The following is a 23960-nucleotide window of genomic DNA, read 5'->3' on the forward strand; positions in this document are numbered from 1 at the left end:
ATAGATTTTTCGAACAACAATTTGAGTTTTAGTCCAAACCAAACATACAGGTTGTGTTGTTTTTTTGCATTATTAACAGAACCCACACTCATACTCATTCAGATACCTATGAAGAGAATCTCATGGCATTATTTTACATTTAGAGCCAATTGGATCAAGGTTTAAGCTGAATCTGCTAAATTATTGGTTGAGATGCTGAAGAAAGGTAAGAAGTTGGCATTTTTTTTACTTTACAAATAAAACAAAACTGTAGCAGATCCTAAAGTGCTTTAAAGAAACTGTTTTGTAAGGGTGAACCTGATCCACGAAACCAAAGCGTTTTAGATTTGGATCAAGAGCAGGTCTTAATTAGACGAGACAGCAGTGATATGGACTCTTGGCACACTGCTAAATCTGAGATCAACTCCAGCATTTTGCTGTTTCACGATTTTTGGAGCTTTACAGAGTAGCTGTGAGGGCCACCCATGGCCACTGGCCAGACTGTCAAAACTTACAACTTAGTTATCTAACAAGTTAAGATGGATCAAGATTTTTCTTATTCTAATTAAATTACATATTCTATTAAAAAAAATAATTAATTAATTAAAACTTCAGATATTCAGTTTTGACTTCTTACAAAACGTTCTATACATATTTTAAAACTCAATAGAAATACTTCAACGTTGTAAAATAAAGGACCAAAAAGCAAGAAAAATCTTAAAATTTGTGTTGTTTTGATATGTTGGATCCTTGGTTTTAAATACTTTTTTTTGTAAAATTTGCACTTAATTTTAATAATTAAAATAAACAATGTTTTTGAATATTTGTTTCAGTACTAAAAGTAACAGGAAAAAGTCCACAAAAAGTAAACTAAACACTAGAAAATCGCACCTTTGGCTAATCTGGTTGGTCCATAGTGGTAAAATGGGAGCATGCGCAGTAGAGCGGGTCTCGTTTCATGGCTTGCAGCTGGTGAGTTGACGGGAGTCTGGAGAACCATCAGGCAAGTTTAATAGGAAAAGCTTTTGTTTCCTGCTTTGCTCAAAGCTCTTAACTTTAACATAAACTGTGTGGATTTGTCAAAATTTAGAACATAAACAATTATGCTGAAAAACGACCGACCGTATTGATATAATGTGATGAAGCACAGCTGATGACCAAATTCTGCATATTTCTGTGCAACAAAGAGGAGGCTGTGTTTTTATCAGTTGTGTCGGAAATGTTGAGAAGTCACCGGGAAATTAGACCTTCAAACTTCCAGAGTTTCATGTGATTCATCTGAGTGGGGGGAAAAAAGCTCCTCTGTTGTTGTCAAAGGCTGGTTTGTGCTGGACATGAACCCCACTGCTTGACTCGGTTCACAACTCCCTCATTTAACGTAATTTAGAGGTTAAGTGGATCTATTGGACAGCCTGGGAATCGGAATGAAGGCAAGGCATTCTCTCTTTTTTTTTCTGAAAACTTTTTTTTTAAACTTTTTTTAACATTACTATTCTTTCTTAGATACATTTAAAGGAAATGTATAATTCATTTCCCAGCTTTTTCAACTATGGTGGTTTGAGGGCCACCATAGTTACATTAATTTCTACTATATATATATATATATATATATATATATATATATATATATATATATATATATATATATATATATAGAGAGAGAGAGAGAGAGAGAGAGAGAGAGAGAGAGAGAGAGAGAGAGTGAGTGAGTTGAAGAGAAATTGCAATATATGACCACAGTGAAAACACCAAATTTATGCTTAAATACACTGAAATACATTCCACCCGAGAGAAAAATCTCCAGCTTTTGGGTTCAGTTACCTGGTGATCAACCTATTGAAAATGAGTCGGGGGGGAAAAATGTTATGTAGATGCAGCAGCTTTTAGACCTAGAAACCGGCAAACTACGGCATGATTTAAAAGCGTTCTTCGCAGATTCCAGTGTGTCTGTGATTCACTGAAGTGATGAATGACAGAATGTGTCAAATTGTGATTCAAAATGTTGACGTTCTAGCAGCATTTAAGCAGGCATAATTTCTGCTCCTGTTTTGACTGATAGTTTTTAGAGCCTTTCGTTGATTGTATAAATCTCACTCTTCTCCATGTCATCAGTCTTTGTTTCACTTGGCAGGGTTTAACTGCACCAGATGTTGTTGCTCTCTAAATATTATTCTAAGGACACTGCCTGTCAGGCCATTCAAATGGTACGAGTCTGTCTACAGTTGGTTTTTCTCACAGCGATATGTTGTTTGAATCTAAAAAGTAGATTCCAGCTAATGCTATAAATGTGCTAGACTGAAGTCAAACTGCTTAGATGGCATTGGCTGTCAAACATCCCCTTCTTTGTTAGGTTCAGGCAGGGGAAAACGTGTTCTTACCTGACAATTTTTTTTCTCAGTGGTCTGGCTGTTGATTCCCTGTTCAAGCTGTCCGTCCACAAACTGGATGTGTCCTCTTGCTTCAGCTTTGGTTTGTTAGTCCTTGGGCTACAGTGTGAGCTGGATAGACTTTCTGGTGGGTGAAGAGAAATCCATCCTCCCCTCCCCGTGTTTACATCAGCAGTACTTCCAGCATATAGGATTTTTGTAGGTGAAGTGCTACAAAAAGAAAGTGATAATTTTCAGTGCAGTATTTGAGAAAACTGCACTGAAACAAAACTATTTACAAAATCTTACAAGAACTTCACAGCAATTCAGAAACCCTAAGCTAAATTATTTCTATTTTGTATTTCTGCAAGGTTTCTGCATCTCAGATTTATTTTATTTTTTTTAAAGATTTGGTCTTTGTTTTGCTTTTCATGGACTCTATTTTCAGAGTACATTTTAGTAAGTAAAGTTTAATTATAAAGCATCTTTTTTGCTTTATCTATTCTTTTTTTATGCCTATAGTGAGTAAAGAGATTTTAAAAAGGTCCAATGAATTAATGTCTCAGATATAAAGGCGGGTTGAACAAAATTTAAAAGGTCATAATGTATGTTATGAACTATTATTTTTGTTGCAACATCAGTGCATTTCATTTATATTTTATGCGATGGACCAACACAAAGTTCAGCACGATTATTTCAGTGGAAGGCAAATGATAAATGGGTTTAGAAAAGAAACCATAAGAGGTCTCGCCTGCTGTTTGCTATGAGCCCTGTAGGGGACAGTCCATGAAACGCTGTGGGGTTGATTTTATTCTGTCAGGATGGTGAAACAGTTTTTTGTAAAATGCATGGATGGAGCTAAATACCAGCCAGTCCTGGAAAAAAAACCTCTCAGAGGCTGCAACATATTGCTGGATTGGTTTGGGACCCAGCTGATAGTGGGAGTCTGGTTCAACAAGTGCAGCTGTGTCTTATCCTGCCAGTAGCCTCAGCATATGTCCCTCCCCCCCTGGATTTAACAATAGATGAGTCTTTCACTCGAAAACAATACTCTAAAGCCTGCCATGAGACCCTCCAATGAAACTCACACTTTGTATACCCGGTTTTAAGGAATTTGAAGGAGGGGGGGGAGGACATTTTTTTCCCTGTTTGTCCTCGTTATAGCTCAAAGAACCCCTATTTCATTCCCAATCTGAGGGCATCGCTCTGCCTAATGAGGGATTGTAATCTGGTGTTGAGCGTTTGAAAGAGAGGAAGATTACGGAGACTGTGAAGTAGAGCGAGGAGGCGGGACTGTCACCAGGGCTGTTCACGTGTAGTACTCCTCCTGATCATGCAGAGCGTGTACAGAGACGAGGAGCGGACAGGCTGCTTGGATGGATTTGGTTTGAATGGTCGTGGAGCTGTGATGCTGTTAAAGGCTGCCAGGAGCTGATGCAGGAGAGAAACTTGGATTTTTCTGAGCATCTGGGATAAACCACAAACAAACGCTCTGCTGTTGCCATGGGGGGCTCGCTCAGCCAGCACAGGAGAGCATCCGTCGGCTCGCCTGGGAAGCAGAACAGCTTGTAAGATCAGATTTATTTTTTTCCATTTATGCTTGCTTGGATGACTGTGCAAGCTTTGCTTCGGAGGGGACGGTGACTGGAAGGGAAAGAGTTGGAAGGGAAGTATCTGAAGTCATTTGCTGAAGGCAAATTAGCTCCTCATACCTCTCTGTTTACAGTGTCAGCTGATCGGCTGATTTTAATACTGGTTGGCTATTCAAATCTGAGTCAGAGGGCAAGATGGAGGAGTGGCAGTAAGGTTTTGTAGCCGTAGGTTACTAATTAGGGGATAGTATTAATCAATAGATGCACAATACATTGAATCACAATTGCTATTCTTGCCTTTTGATAATTTAAGATGGACTCTAATTGGCTGTAAAGCCCAGATGTGAGCTGTATTTTTAGTGGCTGAGATGCTAAAGCTCAAGGAGAGTGGTGGGAACATTGTGTGAATTCAGGAAAAGGGTTATCTAATCATAAAATTGTCATTGCACCCTTTTCGGAAACGATGTTGCAGTTACATGTTTTCCTGATATTGTGCGGCTCTAGAGTTAATTATGCACCCATGACCCAGATTTGACAGCAAGCATGTTCATGAAACCAGCAGCGGAGTTTACTTCTCCACAAAGTCTTGTTTAATTCAGGCCTCTTCATGACAGACTAAAAACGAGAATGAAGGATGTTTCAATCCTGAGGCATCTATCGGAGCATAAACATAAAACCGCTCTTCCTCTTTTCTCCCCCCGCTAGTCCTCTAAGGAAGAGCTTTTACTTTGTCCTCCCAGTGGTGCTTTTTATTTCCATTTTTAAAAGCTCCCAGAAGCCCCACGCTGTGGATTTTTCTCTCAATGCACATGAAAGTCTCAGCTGTGCTATATTTAGACACTTGTTTCTTTAATTTCTCAACCGTTCCCACCATGAAGGACAGTAGTTGGTATAAGATGTGAAAAGCCTTGCTGGGCTCTTGTTGAGATGGCTGTCAAAGCTTCCGTGTGGGGAAAGAAAGATGACCACTTAAAAGCTTTGAAAGAGAAGCGGATGAAGCTTTGCTGGAGAAGGATCTCGATGTTCTGCATCCATCTGTGTTTGTGTTGGGTCAGGTGGGGGTTGGGGTCTTTCCTGTGGGGGAAAATCCACGACCAGCACAAAAGGTCTGTGGCTCTCAGTTTATGGACTAATTTTAGTCATCGTCCTTCATTTTTTCCCCCCCCATCTTAACTGGAGCAGTCATGGTTGTGCTGTTCTCCATCCACAATCACACAGATTTACAAAGCAACTATGCTCCCTATGAGGGCAAATTAATATCTGGTAGGTTAGTTTTAACCAAAAGGTTTCTTGTTGCACCTAAAGCTTACCAGGATTGGTAAAAACAAAGAGCTCTCTCAAACATTTTGCATCATCGCAAAACATACCAACGTCTTTGGTGCAGACAGATTTCAAAATATCAGATGCTCTAGCGAGCTCTGTTTGGACCATAATTCAGATTAATTTCTAGGTTCTTGACCGGGTTATCCTCGAGATATTCCTGCTTGAGGAATCAGCAGAATAATCAGAAGAGTCGTCCCAGAGCCAAGAACCATTGGCAGAGGGCTTCAGAAAGACCTGGAGTCAGATAGCAGGCTCAGTTTTTCATTGGAAACAATATGTGATGGTCTGCAATGGCGTCTATTCATGCTTACTGTGCAAGACTCCACTGTTGAAGGAAAAGGATGTTGGAGCTTCCTTAAAGTTTGCTGTTGAAGATTTGAACAACCCATGGAAGTATTGGGAGGATATTGTCTGGTCAGATAAGACCTAAATTAAAGTCACTGTATGTCATTGCCCATATCTAGAGGATAACCTTTTTTCCCATTTTACTACTGGCAGGTTTCATGTAGTTTAAGGAATAATGAATGGGGGGAGAAAATTGAAGAATCTGTGGATGAATAAAGAGTTAGTAGATATTTAAGCAGCATATTGATGTAAAGCACAAATTCAAGGAGCCTGCAACTGTTATAGGAAGTTTTCATTACAAAAAAGATTTTTTTTATTAAAATAAATATAGGATACACTTGATGAACTTTCATAATTAACCACACCATATTCTGAAGAGAAAACAGTTTGGGAAACCTGACTATGAAGTTTACGGCTGTAAAGTTTTACTTGCATCTTCTTGTTACTGCAGTGCTAGCATTGCTAGAAGCTGCAGGTCTTTTGTCATGTTATCGTATTGCAGCTGCATTACAGCTAGAGTACAAAATATATGGTAGAGCAGTAGTGTGTGTGCGTGTGTGTGTGTGTGCATGTGTGTGTGTGTAATCTCCCTTCTCATTATGTGCATGTGTGCAATGTGCATACTCTTGTGTGTGGGGACTGTCTGCTCCTCAGCAACCATTCATATCCACTAACAATAGCTCACCTGGTGTCTGTCCATCCCTCCTCTGGGGTTAAACCCTCCTCTTGACTCCCCCTTTCTAACTTTCTTTTGTCACTATCGGTTGAGTGAATCAGCGCTGCAAGCACCTCAGCTCTCCTCGCTGGTTTTCTGCAGATAACTTGAGCTTCTCTACAGACGGTGAGATATTATGTAATTCCCTCGGCCTTTTGCTGAGTTTGGTGCGTCAGGCTCTCTGCATGTTTATTTTTATTTTTTTCTGCTTTACCCTGGATAACAGCGTGCTGAATTTAGATATAGAACTGTCAGCTGTGCCAGTTACTCCATGTGCTTCTTTATGTGTCTTTTCATAGGTTAGCACACTTGTGATTCACTCCTGACTGTTGCCATGGTGGCGACAGAAAGTCAGTAATTTCTGTGTCAGCTCAGCTTTTTCACACATGCAGCTCGGGCATTTTCTCTCCTCACATTGCTATTTTATTTTCCCCCTGATGCTAATAAGCAAAATGTACGTCCAACGTTGGCCAATAGGTGGCGCCAAAGTCTAATAGATTTTAGGGCGAGATATTACAAGTTTGTTTTCATAGCAACGTTGATGCATAAAATAATCCTAGTTGCTTTACGGGAAAGCAAAAGAAATACGTTAAAATGGCAGAAACCTTTAAACTTTGTTGTGTATAAAGTGTAAAACCATCAACTTTACTGAATCTAGGTAATAAAGACGGAGGACATTACTGTTCTGCTCATTTAGAACATTAGAGCAAAGTCTTGAAAAAAATATTTATAGTAGTAATATGCACAGAGATTGTACTTTTATAAAGAAATGTTCAGAAATGGATGCCTAATCTGATGTTGTTTATGTCTGAAAATGAGGTGATCTACATTCTAACAGCACAATTTAACCTGGTGTTGGTCATTAAGCAAAAGATACAAACAACCTGTAGACTTTTCTGTAACTGATAAACATTTTTATAAAGCCCTTAACAGACTCAAGCTGCTCTTCTTTCTGAAGGTGTTTCCACATTTAGACCCCATGAAAGTTGTTTTTATATACCTTTACATTTGTGGCAAAATACAAATGGGTACAACAGCACTTTGATTGCCTGACCACCTGGGAATGAAAGTCTTAAGTGCCCCGGTTGAGGGAGTGCTGTAGTAATGACAGGTGGTTTGTGGGATCACTCAGCAGCAGGATTTAAAGCAAGGATTTGAAACATTTACAATCTAAAAAGCCATTTTTGCCCATCAGTCCAGCTAAATAAAACTCATTTAGAGCCGCAAATGTTACATGACCTTTTCTAAAAGAGCAGTAGGCAAGTTTAAAGGTTAATTCCCCCCCCCCCCCCCCCCCCCCCCACATGCCCTTACAATGCAACCTTGCCTGCAAGCTGAATTCTTGCGGTATATGTGCATTTACAAACACATGAGAATCAATCTTGTCCCACACCCACCTGAACCGTTCGAGACAGACTCAAGACGGGTTGGCCAAGCTTGTTGCAGTATTATGGTTTAAGGCGGGCATACAACTGTGACCAAAGCAATAGGTGCCGAGGCCACAGCCAAACCAAAATAAAAATGGCTGCACAGGACGACGGACGCGAAGCTGCTGCTGTCACTCCTGTTTTGTCAGAATCCACGATTGTCATGAGTATCGATATCTAAATTGATACCTTGATTGGCTAAAACCAACTTTTGGTAGGCGGGCACAAGGTGTCGCTTCGACTCATCAGCTCGGAAAGTTCTGCTAAATGTCCCTCCTTTCCCCGAACGAATTCGATGGGAGAAGGCCCAGATTGATAATGTGCAAAAATGTAGAGTGCTACACATACAATTGCCTGATGTGTAAAATTTGTTTTCCTGTAATCACCACAGTTGCCTCTATGGTCTCCATTAGTCAGTTCAGGAGAAAGTAATTCTGGTCGCATTATCTTGCCGTCGTCACGCTGCACGCTCTCGTTCATCTGGCTGCTTTGTTCTATCGCCGCCGTAATCGATGCATTAGCAAGAGAACAAGGGCTAATTTCAATATTTAGAACTTTCTTACCTCAGAAGACATTACACCTCGACAAAAGACCTGTGCAGTCGCAACAGCAGATGCTTTTCCTCTTCTTCCATGCATTTGCACAACACTGGTGTCATTTCAAGTTGTCGCCAGAGGAGACCCTGGAACTGGCATAATGCACCTTTTAAAAATAAATAAATAATAATAATAATAATTACAACTTATAGTAAATAAAAAATCTGCTACAGGAAATTTGTCATTTTAAAGAACCACCATTTTATTTCTTTTTTTCAGGTTTTACAATAAAGATTATGCAAAATCGAAAAGCACTTAGATTAATGACCAGAAATCTAAGTATTACTGGTACTTTTAGCATCATTCTGTTGTGGAGATTACATACAATTATTACATAAAATATTGCTAATACCTGCATTCAAAGCAGTAACAAACACTAATCACTATCCATCAATGCTGTCAATGCTCGCAATTCCAGCTCCAACGTGACTTGTCACGGAGGCGTGTGTCTGACAGAGATACTTTTATACCATAATGTAAAGCGATGAAAACGAAAGCGTGTACCGTTTGAACCAATAGGAAAATTCAACTGCAATAGCCAATGTTTGGGTTTTAGACAAATGTTGCAGAACTAAACAAGTACACATGAAAATGTAAATAATTGCACAGTAACATTAAAGTAGCACCCTTAGGCTCAGTTTATACAGTTTAGCTGGGAAAAAAGTTAATTATAAGTTACGCTTTAAGCATTTGAAATGCTGAGGTGAGTAGATCTTCATTAGTGCAGACAGAACATCTGCACTGCATAGTATGAAACTAAGTGGCATTATTGGCACATTGTTGCAACACTGAATTGCATTTGCATAAATTAATTTAGTAGCACTGGTACCTGGATGTGGTATTTATCTGGTCTCTAGGTTGGGTATGTCCACACAACATAAGAGAGGGCATAACCTAGCTGCAGTCATGTTGATCACGCCTGATCTTATTCTTAGCTCGTCGTGACCAACACATGCTGCCATCAGTCAGAATCTAATTGAAAATGAGACATCTGCATTCCCACCAGATTAACAGGCCACAAACACATCAGCTTCAGAGTCAAGTGTATTTGAGGAATGAGTTTAGTTTATCTACTACGTTTCTATCTATGTGTGCACTAAGGTAGCAGCTGTAGTTTATTTATGGCTGACTGTATGAAAGCATGTGTGGGTTGCACCGTTGGCTCTGTTTCTGTGGTTTCAAGCAGTTACATAAGAGAAGGCTCATTTCCACTGTTTTTCTTCCTGCTCTGTGTTGCTGCGTCTTTATAACTCTGCCTGAATGGGAGTAATATATATTTTTTATTTTTAAAAGTTGAGAATTGTTCCTGTGCCTGGATTGAAGCCAGTGCCTTGTTGAGTAACAGGTTCAACAGTTGGGTGTTTGTATGCCTCCAGGCTGTCACCGGTTTGTCTTCTTGCATGTTTTGACTGTCAGAATCAGACTAAGGAGAGCGAGAAGACAATGCAAGGAATGTTAAACACAAACGATTGAGATTTTAATCTCGGCAAATATTCAGAAACTATTTTTTTCCCCTTTTTTTTTATTCCAGAATAGTCATCACCCTCTCTGTGTTCATCCTTGTTATCCATGGAGGCTGTTTTCTATGTGCCATGATTGTTTTCTGTACAGTTTACCCCCATCAATAAGAGCTTGAACAGAGCCTCTTTCTTTGTGTTCACTAGTGTGAAACATTATGTGTATCTGAGATCATCTTTTCGTGTGTGTATGTGTATGTGTGCTGAGTGTGGTAATTTGTCTTCAGTCTTCATGTGTGAGGCTTATGCAACAGAAAATATAAGACAAAAAACAAAGTGATTCCATCTCCTGATCTTTCCATCTTTTCACCGACTCAGACCTCTTCCCTGTTATTGGATTAGTCACGGTATGATTGTTCTTTCAGAAAATGCATCTTATTTAGCCTAGATCCTCTGGCTCTGTGTGAGTCCATGAGAAGAGTTGTGTAGCGTTACATAAGCTTCCGATGATTCGCCCAAATGACATGCGTGTGTGCGCAGACAGTGATGAGAGCTTTTTAATTAAAAACCCTTTTTTGTCCAGTGGGATTTGTCGCTGCATCGTTGCAGCTGAATCTGCGTTTGTTGTATCGATCCGTCTGTTGTCTGGCCTGGATAGTTCCAGTGAACAATAGAGCCTCAGTTACTTTAATTGGTCCTCAGGGCTATACCAGCTCATGTGAGTTCAGAGGAAACGGTCTCTGTCCCGGCTGAAAATGTAAGGCATTTTATTTGAAAAGCGCCTTTCATAACACTCGAGGACCAAACAAATGGCAACACAACAAATAATCTAAAACAAATAGAAAATTAAACATCTATATAGAAAAGGCAGCTTTAAATAGGAAGAAGCTCTGCAACCCATGATCTTAAACAAACGGAAAGGAAAGACCTGAGAGAGTGAGCGGGGTTGTGAATATGGAGAAGTTCGAACAAATAAGGAGGGGCAAGGTTATGGATGGCCTTGAAAGTAAGTAGGAGTAACTTAAATTGGATCCTGAATTGGAAGTGAGTGTAGCTGTGGTAGAATATGGGTAATGTGTTGGAAAGAGGAGGTTAGGGTGATGATACTGGCAGCAGAATGAATATTTGCTTTCACTTCTTCTCGTTCATCCTGGGAAAAGAGGCAGATGTTTTAATTGCCAGCTTTTAGCTGAGCTGTCAGCTGTCTCTGTTGCTGGGTAAACAAGCGATTAATGTCTCAGCTTGCCTTTTGACTGTTAGATCCCTGAGAGGATAATGTTTGAAAAACATGCAGCGTTGAAATAATGTTTTTGAAGAAACTTTAGCAACATAAGACGCAAAGTGATTCAAAATTGAGTATATGAAAGGATTGTAACCTTTTGGTTGAGTGTATCCAATAAAGTAAGGATAGCCGACTTGGTAAAAAACTCATCCATCCATACATTGTCTAATATGTCTATCCCTGTTGGGGTCGCCAGGGTTGCTGGTACCTATCCCCAGCTGTCAGTGGGCGAGATGCGGGGTACACCCTGGACAGGCTGCCCGTCTGTAAAAAAAAAAACAACTCACAACACTTTTTTTTTTTTTTTTTTTTTTTTTTTTTTTACTGAAGAACATTTTTAAGTCATTCCTAAATAAAATCTCACTGTAAAAAGAAAAAAAAAAAAAAAACATATTGCACGGTATTATTTTACAGATTTGTGTAATCTGTTTTGATTTTGTCAGCTAGTGTCCATTATAGCCAAGAGTAGGCGACACCTCGGTCTCACTGTTCTCTAAAAGTCTAAAACAGTTCTTCTGTTTAAAAGGAAAACCTCTCAAAAGTAAAAAATTTTCAGGTAGACTGAGTTTGTGCTACAGGAGATATTTTTTTAAACTTAAAAGAAATGTAAGACGATGAAACTGACACCTTTCTGCACAGGAGCAGAGAGCAGCAATGGACAGAACCTGCCTTATAGTGGCTCTTAAAAGCCGACACACGCCTTTTAAATGGCAGGTTTACCTTTTGTTCACATGTAATGTGGCGCAGATCCTGTACAGATGAACAAACAGATCTGTAGGAGGTAAAGAATACATTTAAAAGTTGCATTTACCCTGTTGCGTTGGTGCGTGCACCCTAAGCAGCTTTTAATTTGTTTCTAACCTTCTGCCTCCTTTGGTAGGAGTCGGTCAGCGTCCCACATCTTGACTTGGTAATGTTTACCCACCTTTTTAAAAGTTCCCCGTATCTATGAGATCGTGAGAACAACTGTCCACAGGCCTCTTCAGGCAAGCCTCCAGGCTTTCCGTTTAATCCAGTTCAGGCAAATCCGAAGCTTTAATTTTACTCTCAGGAAGTCTTTTGTCTCTTGATGCACTTCTGGACTTACAACAAAACTGCTTCAAGTTCCATACTTAAAAAGGCAAATCCAAATCCTGATGCTGCTTTGTTTGCTTTTGACAATTTTAATATATTATTTTTCATTTATTTTTGATGCAAGTGGTATAAGATTTCGCCAGTTTTTATATTTTGGAAGTTTTGTTTTTAAGTTTTCTTCAAAAAAATGCCATTTTTAAAGTAAACGGAGCGAAAAGTGTCCGTTCTACATGTTTACACCATTGACATTTTTTTGCGTTTTTCTTTTGACTGGGCAAAAAAAGTTACTATAAATTCACTAATTTACACATATAGGGTGGAGGAGATTTTTTCCTTTGAAAATGTATAAAACTTTGCAGAAAAAAACTATTGATCAGAACCATTGTTTCTGACAATTTTGGTTAAGAGCCTATTTTGTGCCCAAGGGACACAAATGGAGCACAAAAAGTAGGAATCCCAAGGGTTTTATTAAAAATATTAAATATCTGAGGTCAGTATGATGAATCACATTTTATTGCTCAGTTTGAATTTGTTGCCAGAAAATAAAACTTTTATCAAATATATACTTGAAGCCCTTGTGTCCAGCCAGTGACCCAGCCCTTGACAACGCCTGCTTTTTTTGGCAAAAATATATTGCCAACCCCTTTATTCCCTTAAAAGGTGGACATCGTTGTATAAATTTGGTGTCTCTTCCTTCTTACCCAGATTTCCTTCCACCTGCTTGTCAACAGACACAAATATTTAATAGTCTGACTTTAAACCAGGAATATATTCTTCTTTCCCTCTCCTCCTCTTTCTCACTGTCAAAAATCCCCAGAGAGGCTCAGAGAGAGAGGGAGGGCCGGTAAGCAGACCTGTAGGAGCAGAGTGAGCCGATGCGTGTTAACCAGCTGATCGTGCACCCAGACGGAGAGGCTGCTGGGAGGAAGGAGGAGGGGACCAGAGAGGGCGGGGGGAGTGCCTACTGATGCTCCGGCTGCAATCTGCAGAGCGTGAGTCAGTGCTGTGGGGGAGCCGAGCGGCGAACAGAAGCAGCTGCAGCACAGGCAGGCAGGCAGGCAGACACGTTTCTCTCACACGAGCGTCAACAGCGCAGAGGTGCAGGATGGGAAGGCCGAGCAGCTGAGCAAGAAGAGGAAGTGAGGCCGCCACTCAGAAACACGTCTGTAGACCAAGAGCTCCTCTCAATTTGCAGCTAAAGGCTTGTTTCAAACTTCAGAAAACCCCGCGCTGAGTCATCGAGAGAAAAGAGAAGTTTACAATCTTAGAGGTGGATTTGGAACGTCCTGCTCAGATGTCCTGGTTGTCTCCGGTCCAGTGGGCCAAGTGGACGTGGTCGGCAGTGACTGGAGGTGCAGGAGACGATGGACAACACACAGGAAGGGATGACAAAGAAGACAAGTAAGAGTGTGTGTGTGTGTGTGTGTGTGTGTGTGTGTGTGTGTGTATCGATATGGATCGTGACTGTGGGTGCTGTGATGGGAGAAGATTCCCCTGAGTCACCCTGACAGGTGGTGGATCCATACTATCCTCTGATTCCCGCTCTGAGCTACCACTCTCATGCTGTCATCACCTTTTCAAGTCAAAATGGCTTATTTGTTGTATTAAGAGGAGATGCTTTTATGTGCACCATCCTGTTCTTTCAAATGCAGAGGGTGTAACGGCCTGTTATGGGTGTGTGTGTGTTTCTGACAGTTTAGTAACGGTTGCTAAAAGCTGGGGGGATTAAAAAGCGACGCTTTCCAAAGCTTTCAGATAGTTTAAGTCCCCCTGTCTCTCTTCCTGGTTTCTAAGTGACCGTCCAGATCTGCCGCCTCTGAGGCTGTCAGCGGGACGGGAATCTGAGGCTGGGTGTGGGGGCGGAGGGTGTTTATTGGTATTAAAGTGGCGTGTCTGTGGCTGAACTGGTTTCCAGAGATGGTGTGCGCCTGGGTCCTGGCGCTGTGAACTCTTCTTTGTGCTGTTTTTCATTAGAGAGCGGACGTTTTGATGTGCTTTTAAAGTGGCTTGGAATACACACATACACACGCTTCCTCTCTCTCTCTCTCTCTCTCTCTCTCTCTCTCTCTCTCTCGCCGTCGAAGCTTCTCCCCTTTCTTTTCGTCTCTCAGTTGTTTGGGAATGAACCAGAGCCGGGTGTCCAGGCAGCCCAGACTGCCGGCCAAAAACTGTGTGTTTTGTGTGTGTTTGTGTGACACAGTTACTGAGGAGCAAAGGATGCAGGTGGCCTCGCTGGGCCCTGCTTCCTCTCCTTTCCCTTCCTCCGACTTCCTTTTAAAATAAAAGGAGCTTGTCTGGTTTGAGACGCTTTGAACTGTCAAAGCCGCCGTGTTTACGTCTCTTCAAGAAAACGCGTACTGAAAAACTGACGACGCTGTGTTGCCATGGTGGCCTGTGAACATATGAGCAATGCCCTACAAAACTATTCATATCTAAATAACTTTGTTACATAATTCAACAAGATGACCAGAAGCTTTGATACATTTTACTGGCGTTTCAGGCGATGGAGAAGAACAGAGTAGTGCATAGTTGGTAGCTGGAAGGAAAGAGACAAATGGTTTTCAGATGTTTTTACGAATAGAAATCGAAGTGTGGCATGTATCTGTATTCTGCTCAATGTGCTCCGATACCCCTAAATAAAATCCCTAGCAGTCAATAACACCATGGAAAATTACCCAATTAGTTAACAGAGTCCACTTGTGTGTAATTTAGTCCCAGTATATAAATTCAGCTGTTCTGTGAAGATCTCAGATTTATTTAGGTAACATTAGTGAACAAACCTCATCATGAAGACCAAGGATCCCAGCAGACAGGTCAGGCCTGTTGAGAAATATGTTATGAACAACATCCCAGGCTCTGGATGTCTCACAGCTCAATCTGTCACGGAAAATGGAAAGAGAATAGGAACACTATACCCTGACCAAGACATGGCCGTCCGCCTAAAATGGCAGCCGTTAAATCACAGAAGCAGCAAAGGAAGCTGTGGTAACTTTGGAGGAGCTGCAGCAGTTCACAGCTCAGTTGGGAGAATCTGTTGCCCGCTGAGCTGTGCATCTCACCAATCTGTCCTTCATAGAAGCAAGGCTGAAAGAACAATATAAGAAGTCCTGTCCTTTCTGAAAAAAGGATTTCTCTTCAAATGTGACCAAAACTGGACATGCAGAATGTTATGGGAGACAAACAGTCTAAAGCTGCACTTCACCCTGAACACACCATCTTTGACAGAAGCATGGTGGTGGTAGCCTCATGCTGCGGGGAAGCTTTTCTTCAGCAGAAACGGAGAAGCTGGTCAGAGTTGAAGTGAAGATGGAGCTTAATGCAGTCGAATCCTGGAAGACAATATTTTTCATAATGGCAAACAACAGTGTTAAGAACCTATTAAATAACTTAAACCAGAGCTGAGGTTCACCTTCTAGCAGGGAAATGAGCATAAACATAAAACCAGAGCTGCAAAAAATGTTTTTTAGATTAAGCATATTCATGTGTTAGAATAGTTACAGTCCATTAAAGAAAAGACTTGATCAATGTTCACAGATGCTCTCCATCCAGTTTGACTGAGGTTTATCTGTTTGGAAGAAGAATGGGCTTAAACTTCTGTTTTTGGATGTGCAAAGCAGGTAGAGATGGATGCCAGAAGAGTTGCAGCTGTAATTGAAAAATAACATGCGTTTGTGCAAAGTATTGACTCATAGGCAGAATACAAATGCGCGCCATATTGCTAAGATTTTTGTTTTTATAACAATCTGGAGGTGTCAATACCTTTGCAAGGTAGTGTGTAGTTGTGAGACTTGGAATGAATTTTTTTTCCCTTACACCTTTTTAAAAAGCATATATCAAATACAGCTTTGCTGGTTTATTTATGAATTTTATATTTATTATAAAATGTGACTTTTGTCAGATAATATCCAACAAAATTGATTTCCTGTGGTATCTAGTTCTGTTTTTCTGTTTCTCATCTTATTAAAATGTTCTCTTCACCTGCAGTTCGGACTCCGAGGGGACCTTCGAGACTCCAGAAGCTGAGTCCCCAGTTGTTGTGAAGCTTCTGGACAAACTGGACAGCGCAAATGACCCAGGTGAGAGACTTCAGAGTAGATTAAGAGTGGTAGAGTCCATTCAGTTCTCCTACGCAGGTCACCAGACTTGACTATCGGATAGGTCGTGGTAATATTTAACTAGTGATCAAGAGATTGTGCTGGTTTTATTTTTTTTATTTTTCACATATCTATTTATTTGACAAGGAACACACAAAAGATTAACAATTCAGTTTTTTATAAATCAGTGTCTGCAGTAATCTGAACCTCGTACTGTTTGTTTTTGGGCTAATAAACAAGAATTTTCCCACTCCTCAGTGGACAGGTCAGTTTTTATATCAGATCTACAGGCTTACACATGTGATGAGCTACTTTCTTTTGATGCTGCCAATAAAAAATATTGTAAAATTTGGAAGGAAGACCTCTGCTCTGATAATTGTTAACAGCCATATTCTCTATAGTGGACAGTGGGGGGTTCTGTAGTAGATTTCAATAAATTAAGCTGCCGGTTTTATTAAGTTTGATGTGCAATACTTCACATAAAGGACCTTTAAAAAGAAAAAGGCTTTCCATGACAAACTTATTGAGCTGTTGTCTCATTTATCCTTCATGTGAGCATTTCATTCATAGTGGGCAAAGTATCAGCACGGTGCCTGCTGTTTACGACAGTAATATGACTTTAGGACGGCAGATAACGTTGTTATTGCAGACCTGCGACTGCCTGTTCATGAGACATCTGTCAGCCTACTTTCAGCTTCAGTCTGCAGCCGCTTTGTTTGTGTTTTACCGACCGACGTGAGCAACCTGATTCAGGCTGATCTGGGTCAATCCGTGCAGATTTATTCACGCCCAAGTAACACTGAAGGGCATGAACGAATGTTTGGAAGAGGGATTTATTACAGCGATGATTTCCTGAACTACACACATCACTGCTGATCCTTGTGAAATCATGTTAATGCCAATGAAACTCGGGTATATGAACATTAGAGCCTTTGTTGCTTGTACTGATGGGTCAGGCCTGGATTAAATTGAGATAAATTGATAACTTCACATCTTTGTGCTCCTGATCAGTAGTTTCTGGCATCCTACTCCTATAATCCAGCAATTCATCCACTCTTTACGCTCTCCATTAGTCCTGTACAATATATAGAACATATGCAGGTCCTTGAAAAATGAGGCCCTCCTTTGTTAGTACATTGTAGAACCACCTTTCGTTTCGTCCTCCCTTTGCTGGAAGTGGAACCCACTGGCCCACCCCACCACTTACCCACCCCGTAGCAGAGGTGGGGAGTCCTTTGACTTGGAATCGAGTTAGAAATTTAAGTACTTCAGATTTGATGATTTCAAAAGACTTGGACTTTCACAACAATGATTACCTATCACTTCACTTGGATTAAAGCTTTTGACTTGAAAAGACTTGATGTCTTGAACCAAACTGCGTCCACCGTGAAGTTTACCTGCTTTTCTTTGGCACTCTGCGATTATAGCAAAGACTGAGGGTGGTAGAGAGGTCTGGAGGTTTGTTTCAGGCTTGTCAGAGCAGGGATGTATCTAAATGTTGCGGTAAAGTGTCTCCAGACCCCTGCAGGTTTTCTGCTACACGTAATGTTTGTCATCCGAATCTTCACAGTGCTGTTTGGTCTAATGTTCTTTAACCAATCTGTGAGGCCTTCACAGAACAGCTGAGTTTATCCTGAGGTTCAATTACACACAGGTGGACTCTGTTCACTACGTATGCGATGCTGAAGGTAATTTGTTCCTCTGAATTTTATTCGGGGATAAAAAACAATTTCATGCCACACTTCTCAGAATTTTATTTGTAAACAAAACTGTGAGAACTGTGTACTCTTTTTATTCTAATTTGCAGTTATGTATGGTTAAATATCAGCGCCTGGAAGACTGGCGTGCTATAAATGTGTTCTTTAAATGCTGACCGCATATCCAGCCATCTGGATGGAGTCTCACTACAGCAGACCAGACACAGGTGACGGAAACCAACATGCTAGAAGTGAAGTAGTGGAAAATCTATATCTGTTGTTTTTGCTGCCTGTCTGATATATTATAGTAATTCTTAATGTTTTTATCTTTCATTCAGGTGAATTAACTTTGTACGTCAGCCTTATTTACACTCTAAAACCCTTGACAGTGCAGTTTACCACCATTTTGGGAGCATTGTGCTGACAGAATTGAACGGGCCTGGAGTGTTTATGAACGTTGTTAAAAGCTGGAAATGAGCTCTCTGTTGGTTGAGGCTTCATATAAAATAGCTGGCAGCTGCTTTTTTGAGCAGCCTCCTTTGTTTCCACTCCCTTCTGCTTGAACTGTCCAGCTTTCACCCACACAGGAACAAGTAGTACCCGTTGATATGGCAACCCGTAACCCAGACTTGCGTTCAACCACAGATATGAATATCAGGTGTGTTTGCAAACTTGGATTCTCCAGGGACATCAGCAGATACTGAGAGGAGCCGGCTGTGACAGCGGGCTCCTCTGCTCGGGTTGGATGGGCTTCGTGTCTCTCGGCGGCGTGGAATCAGACGGCTCATGATAAACGATGCCAATCCGGGTCAGTGAAGTTATCTCGCGCCAAGTTGTTCGCATGCTGCGTTTCTTTCAGGCATAAAAGACGGACTGTGTGGAAAAACCGACTCTGTAATTAGAAGGGTCGGATAGTTGGGCCTGTTTATGCGAACAACCACACATGTATAACGGATATATCCCTTTGAACGGTGGCAGAGAGGAAGCCTCCGTCGTATGAGTGCTTGCTTCTCTCTCCGACGCTCTTACTTCCTCCTCTGCCGTCTATTCCTCTTTTTTTACGGAGTTGTGAAAGGATAATAACGCATGATGTTGTTTGTGTTGCTTGGCCGCGTGATGGGATGAACTCTTCATGACTGGGTGTGGCTCTTCCACATCTGTTCCTCGTCTCCAAAGGGCGCGTTCTGTGTGAGAAACTACCAAGATTTAGAGCTGCCGCTTGTATAAAGTCACCGTAACTGAGAGCTGGGAGCACGGACAACCACCTTTTTTTCTTCTTTTTCTACTTTAATGTATTTTTCTGGGATTGTGTGTGATAAACCCTCTTAAAGCAGTGCATTGGTATGAAGTGGATGGAAACGATGCAACAAAACATCTATAACTGTGGGAGGTTTAATCAATGAGCCCACTTTAATATAATCAGCTCACATAACTGTGTAGTGGAATGATCACAATGATTTTTTTTTTTGCTGTTCATCTCTAAACAACATCCCTGAGTCGATACCTGAGTCAAAAACCACCCGTTTTCCTGTCCCTGGAGAAGCAACGCTTCATCACAGCAGGATGCTGCTGCCACCATGATTCACTATGTGTGCAGGTGCATGTACAGTGTTTTTTTGGTTTCACGTTATCAATACACCTTCTCCCTTCTGTTTTTTTATGGCTTCCTTTACCCCTCTTGCTATTAAGGATATATTTGTGATGTACAAGACTATACTAATTGTCCTAAATACAGATTCTTCCACCTAAGCTGTGAATCGCTGCAGCTCCTCCAGAGTTGCTTTGAGCCTCTTGGCTATTTCTCTGGTGGATGCTCATTTTGGACAGCCAGTCTCTGTAGGTGAACTTGGTTGGTTTGTAGGTGTGACAGTCTTTCCATTTTTTTTTTTTTGAAACTCTGACATGTTTAAAACATTGGATGTTGTTTTTCTAACCAAACCCTGCGTTAAAGTTCTCTATGACTTTATCCCAGACCTGTCCGCTGCGTTCCTTGGTCTCAACCATGGGGTTCACTGAAGCTCTCCACCAAACCACTAAAGCTTTCACAGAAAAGCTGGATTCACACTGGAAAAAATAAAGTAATACTTAAAAACACACAGAATTTTCTTTGTACATCAGACTCATGGACTACTTTGTCGGTTAATCACAAAATCCCAATAAAATACAGATAAGTTGGAGCTGTAACGTAGGAAAACATGAACATTTTTCAAGACTACAAAAAACAGTGAATTCATTTTTATGTGTGTTCAGAAGAAACAGGGCGGGCTGTTGTTGATGGTTTGCTGTTGTTTTTACGTTTACGTTGTGTGGAGGTGATTATTTTCAGCAACAAGGGTTCCTGTGATTCAGCGACACAGCCCGGCCCACAGGCATCCTAGACTGGGGCCGTTTCTCAATATGCGTTCTTGAGCGTTCTAGTGTGCTCGTGTGCTCGTGACACGTCATCAGCCTCAGCCCGAGCACTGTTCCAATGCTGAGAACGCCAAATCGAAAAAAAAAAAAAAAAAAACGCCAAATCGAGAACGCGCCGAATTCCCCGGATGTTGTTCTCGCCCGCCCTCTTTATCGAGCATGCATCAGAGCAGACTTGTGCGTTCTTCAGACAGTCCGCTTGCCCAGAATGCACCGCGGCCGCAGCTTGATTCGAGACGGCGCAAACAGAGCTCACAGCGGTAAGTTAAAAATTCCCTTTTCTGCTGCTGTTGTTGTTCAAAAGTACGTTTTAAAATCGTTTGAGGCGAGAATATTATACTTTTAAGCTTCCCTATGTGTCCTGTTTACAGAGTTAGTGCGTAATTAAAAAAAGTAGTGTGCATAATATCGCTGGTTATGATTTATTTGTTTTGTGTTTATCTAACTGACGTGTGTTGCTTTATTAACTCAATACTTGCTGGAATAAATTGTAATTGTCTCCCTAGGACGGCAGCAGCATATAAAATAAATAAATAAATACATTCTATAAATGTTTTTCCTATCTAAGTGAGTTTCTTCTGAGTCAGGACACGAATAATTGAGAGGAGAAAGAGGGAAAGAAAATAATAGTAATAATAGTATATGAAAAACCAGACATTTATTTTATACAAATGTTTAATCTTTGGAAAAGAATGAAGGTGTAATATATTCAACAAATTATTAACAGTTATTAACATGGTTTAAAACAAAGAAATTACTCCTATTAAGATCTCATACAAATAGACAATGCCTATAAACTTACAATTAAAAATAGTTGGAATAGAAATTAATTTACGCATTATTTTATGTATTTTTCCAGGTGGTGAAAAAAAAAGAAATGAAGCAGCATGTGAACATGACTTCAACTGATCTACATTAGGTCAGGTGTAGTCATGTTCACTTAAACATGCAGCCAGCTGGAGCCGCTGGATGGTCATCCTCCTCTGGATCCACCTCCTCATCCTCCACGTCCAGCTGGTCCCCTGCCTCTATACTAATATTGTGAAGGATGCAGCAGGCGGCGATTACTTTTGGGGCAAACGTTGGCCAGCCAGTAGAGGGTCAGCAGCACCTCTATCTCCTGTGGCCATCCATGGACCTTCTGGATGGACAGCAGCTGAAGGAGGAGGACGATGGTGGCCCTGTTTAGCTAGAAGGCTGGTTTTAGGTCCCCTTCGTTAAAAAATATTTGGAGGATCGGCACAGAAGTGTTTATCCTCACATATTTTGTTTCTGTTTCTTCATGTAAATAAAAAATGCCAAATGTTACCATCATTGTTTTTTGTCACCTTTTCTATGCATAAACTATACCTGTTTAACATGCAGATTATTATAGTTCTCAAGAAAGAAAAGGTAAAATGTATAGTGTTGTATAGTAAATGTAACAAATGGCTTCCCTTCTCTGGTATTTTTACCATTTCACTGAAAAAATGGGCTGAACTAACTGCACATAATTTATAGATTAATCACTGTAAAGGTGGACAGACATAAAAATGTTTTTTTTTTCCTTTCTTAATGATCAATGCTGTGAAGGTCAGTAGGTGCAATAAAGTAGCTTAACCCTACTGTTATTAATGTTAAAACTGGGTCTTCATTTTTATTAATATAGGAAAAATAGCCACAATTTCAACCTGATCACGTTTTTAATATCATCATCAATGGGTTTTTTTTAAAGATAAAAGTAGGAAATAGGCTGTCAATCTTAAAATGCCTACCAGTTGGCAATAGATGGGTGAGCAAAGCCTGCCTTCTGAGCCTCCTCTGCCGCATCAATCTTCTCCTTGCTCGGATTTGTCTCCTCAGCTGCATCACCTCCTCTTCAGCCTGCTGGTAAAGCTGACCAACGACCGAAGCAACAGCAACATTGCTCGTATCGCTCATTTTGCTTCTACAAAGTGCTGATTTTTAAAGAAGATTCAATCGCCTCTGCAACTACAACAATTACAACTCCCCACAAAGAAATTCACGCTATTGCTGGTTTTATACCCACAGTTCTGTAATTATTTTAGATATTTTTTATACTTTTTAGAAATTAATTTAAATAAAAAACGTTTTCAATAAGATATGATGGTGTAGTGTATAAATAGTTTTGAACGTTAAAGGAATGCTCAAGCGCTGTTGGTGTGATGACGTCACGAGTATACTTCTGTTCCAATACACAGTGCGTGCTGCGTGCTCGCGTTCTCGTCAAGTCCGATCTTCCTGTGTTCTTACCGAGAACAGACTTGACGAGAACGCGAGTACGGACTCGCGTTCTCGTGAATTGAGAAACGGCCTGGGTGTGTGAGGACGCAGGAAGTGGATTGTTCTGGGAGGAAGCCAGCGGTCCTCCAGGATCACTCGGGGAATTTTAAGTAAACCTTTTGAAGGCTTAAATGCTGCATACTAACATCGTATGAGTGACGGGTTCTAGCGATTTTAATGTTGTTCTAATTTGATTGAAGGAGAAAAATGCTTAAATTAAAAAAAAAAAGAAAATAAAATTTAACTGATCTTTCAGGCTCGGAGTTGCTGGTGCCAAGTGTTTTTATTTATTTATTTATATATATATATAAAATATATATATATATATATATATATATATATATATATATATATATATATATATATATATAGTAAATAAATAAATAAATTAAATAAATAAAAAAAAACTTGACTTTAGTTGTTTTATTTGTCTGGGCAGATGACAGTGCACACCATAAATACTTGTTTGTTTGGACATTTTATATGAATTTGAAAATAAGTCGTAGAGAATTGTTTTGTGAATTTGGTATTTTTTCCTTTTGAGTGTAACTAGTGATGGGTCGATGAGGCGTCATGAAACGTTTCGACACATTGCAACTCTGTGCCGATACTGTGCCGATACTGTGTCACTGAATACTGACACCTGCTGGACCTTAAAAATCACTACAGGCAACCTGGTTGACAGAGTTAACTGACACTGATTTGATGACCAAGTATACACAATACAATTTAAATCATTGTATGTTGCATTGTATTATTTTATATTTTCATTTGAATTAAACATATATTTGATTTTTTTTAGATAAAGTCAATAAATAATGTGAAGGAGGATGCTTGTGGACTGGCTTTTTTATTTTTTTTTTACAAATGGTTGATCGGGCGCTGTGTTTAGTTACCTGACTGATATCATCTGTTCTGAAATCGGACATGCTGAGTATGACAAAGGGAGGAAAAACTACTCAGAGTAGCAACTTTCTATTCAGTGTAGATCAGCCGTTTTTTTCTGAAACAACGCTCAGAACAAAGACGCACAGCGCAACCCGCCCAACCAAAAAAGCGTTGCAGAACCCATCCATCAGTGGTGCGCTCCGATCAGCACCTGGCGCTCACAGAGCGAGACTGTGGTACAACACCATCACACCAGAGTTGCAAAATAGTTAAAAATTAACCATTATTAACCGTTATTTTGTTTACAGTTCAGCTTGGATTTTCTTTACTGCGCAGCATAGCTCTGCTGTGCGCGCTGCTGTGCGCGAATGCACACGCGTGCAGCTTAGAGGGAACAGAAACAGTTTGGCGCGTCAGTCAGTTCGAAACA

General features: G+C 40.5%; 1 protein-coding gene across 3 annotated transcripts in view; it reads left to right on the plus strand.

Moving 5' to 3' along the window:
* The first annotated feature begins 3638 nt into the window (after positions 1 to 3638).
* Positions 3639 to 23960, plus strand: part of LOC105926927 (transforming acidic coiled-coil-containing protein 1) — a 33638-nt gene continuing 13316 nt past the window's right edge. The window contains exons 1-3 of one of the 3 annotated variants that reach the window (XM_012863456.3): positions 13118 to 13295; positions 13376 to 13557; positions 16141 to 16232. In XM_012863456.3, the coding sequence (XP_012718910.2) occupies positions 13451 to 13557; positions 16141 to 16232 (199 nt within the window). In that variant the 5' untranslated portion in view covers positions 13118 to 13295; positions 13376 to 13450. Of the gene's footprint in view, positions 3914 to 13117; positions 13558 to 16140; positions 16233 to 23960 lie in introns of those variants that run through there. The other 2 variants (XM_012863458.3, XM_012863455.3) reach the window with 2 other exon arrangements.

This window comes from Fundulus heteroclitus, chromosome 12, assembly GCF_011125445.2.
Source record: "Fundulus heteroclitus isolate FHET01 chromosome 12, MU-UCD_Fhet_4.1, whole genome shotgun sequence".
NCBI lineage: Eukaryota > Metazoa > Chordata > Actinopteri > Cyprinodontiformes > Fundulidae > Fundulus > Fundulus heteroclitus.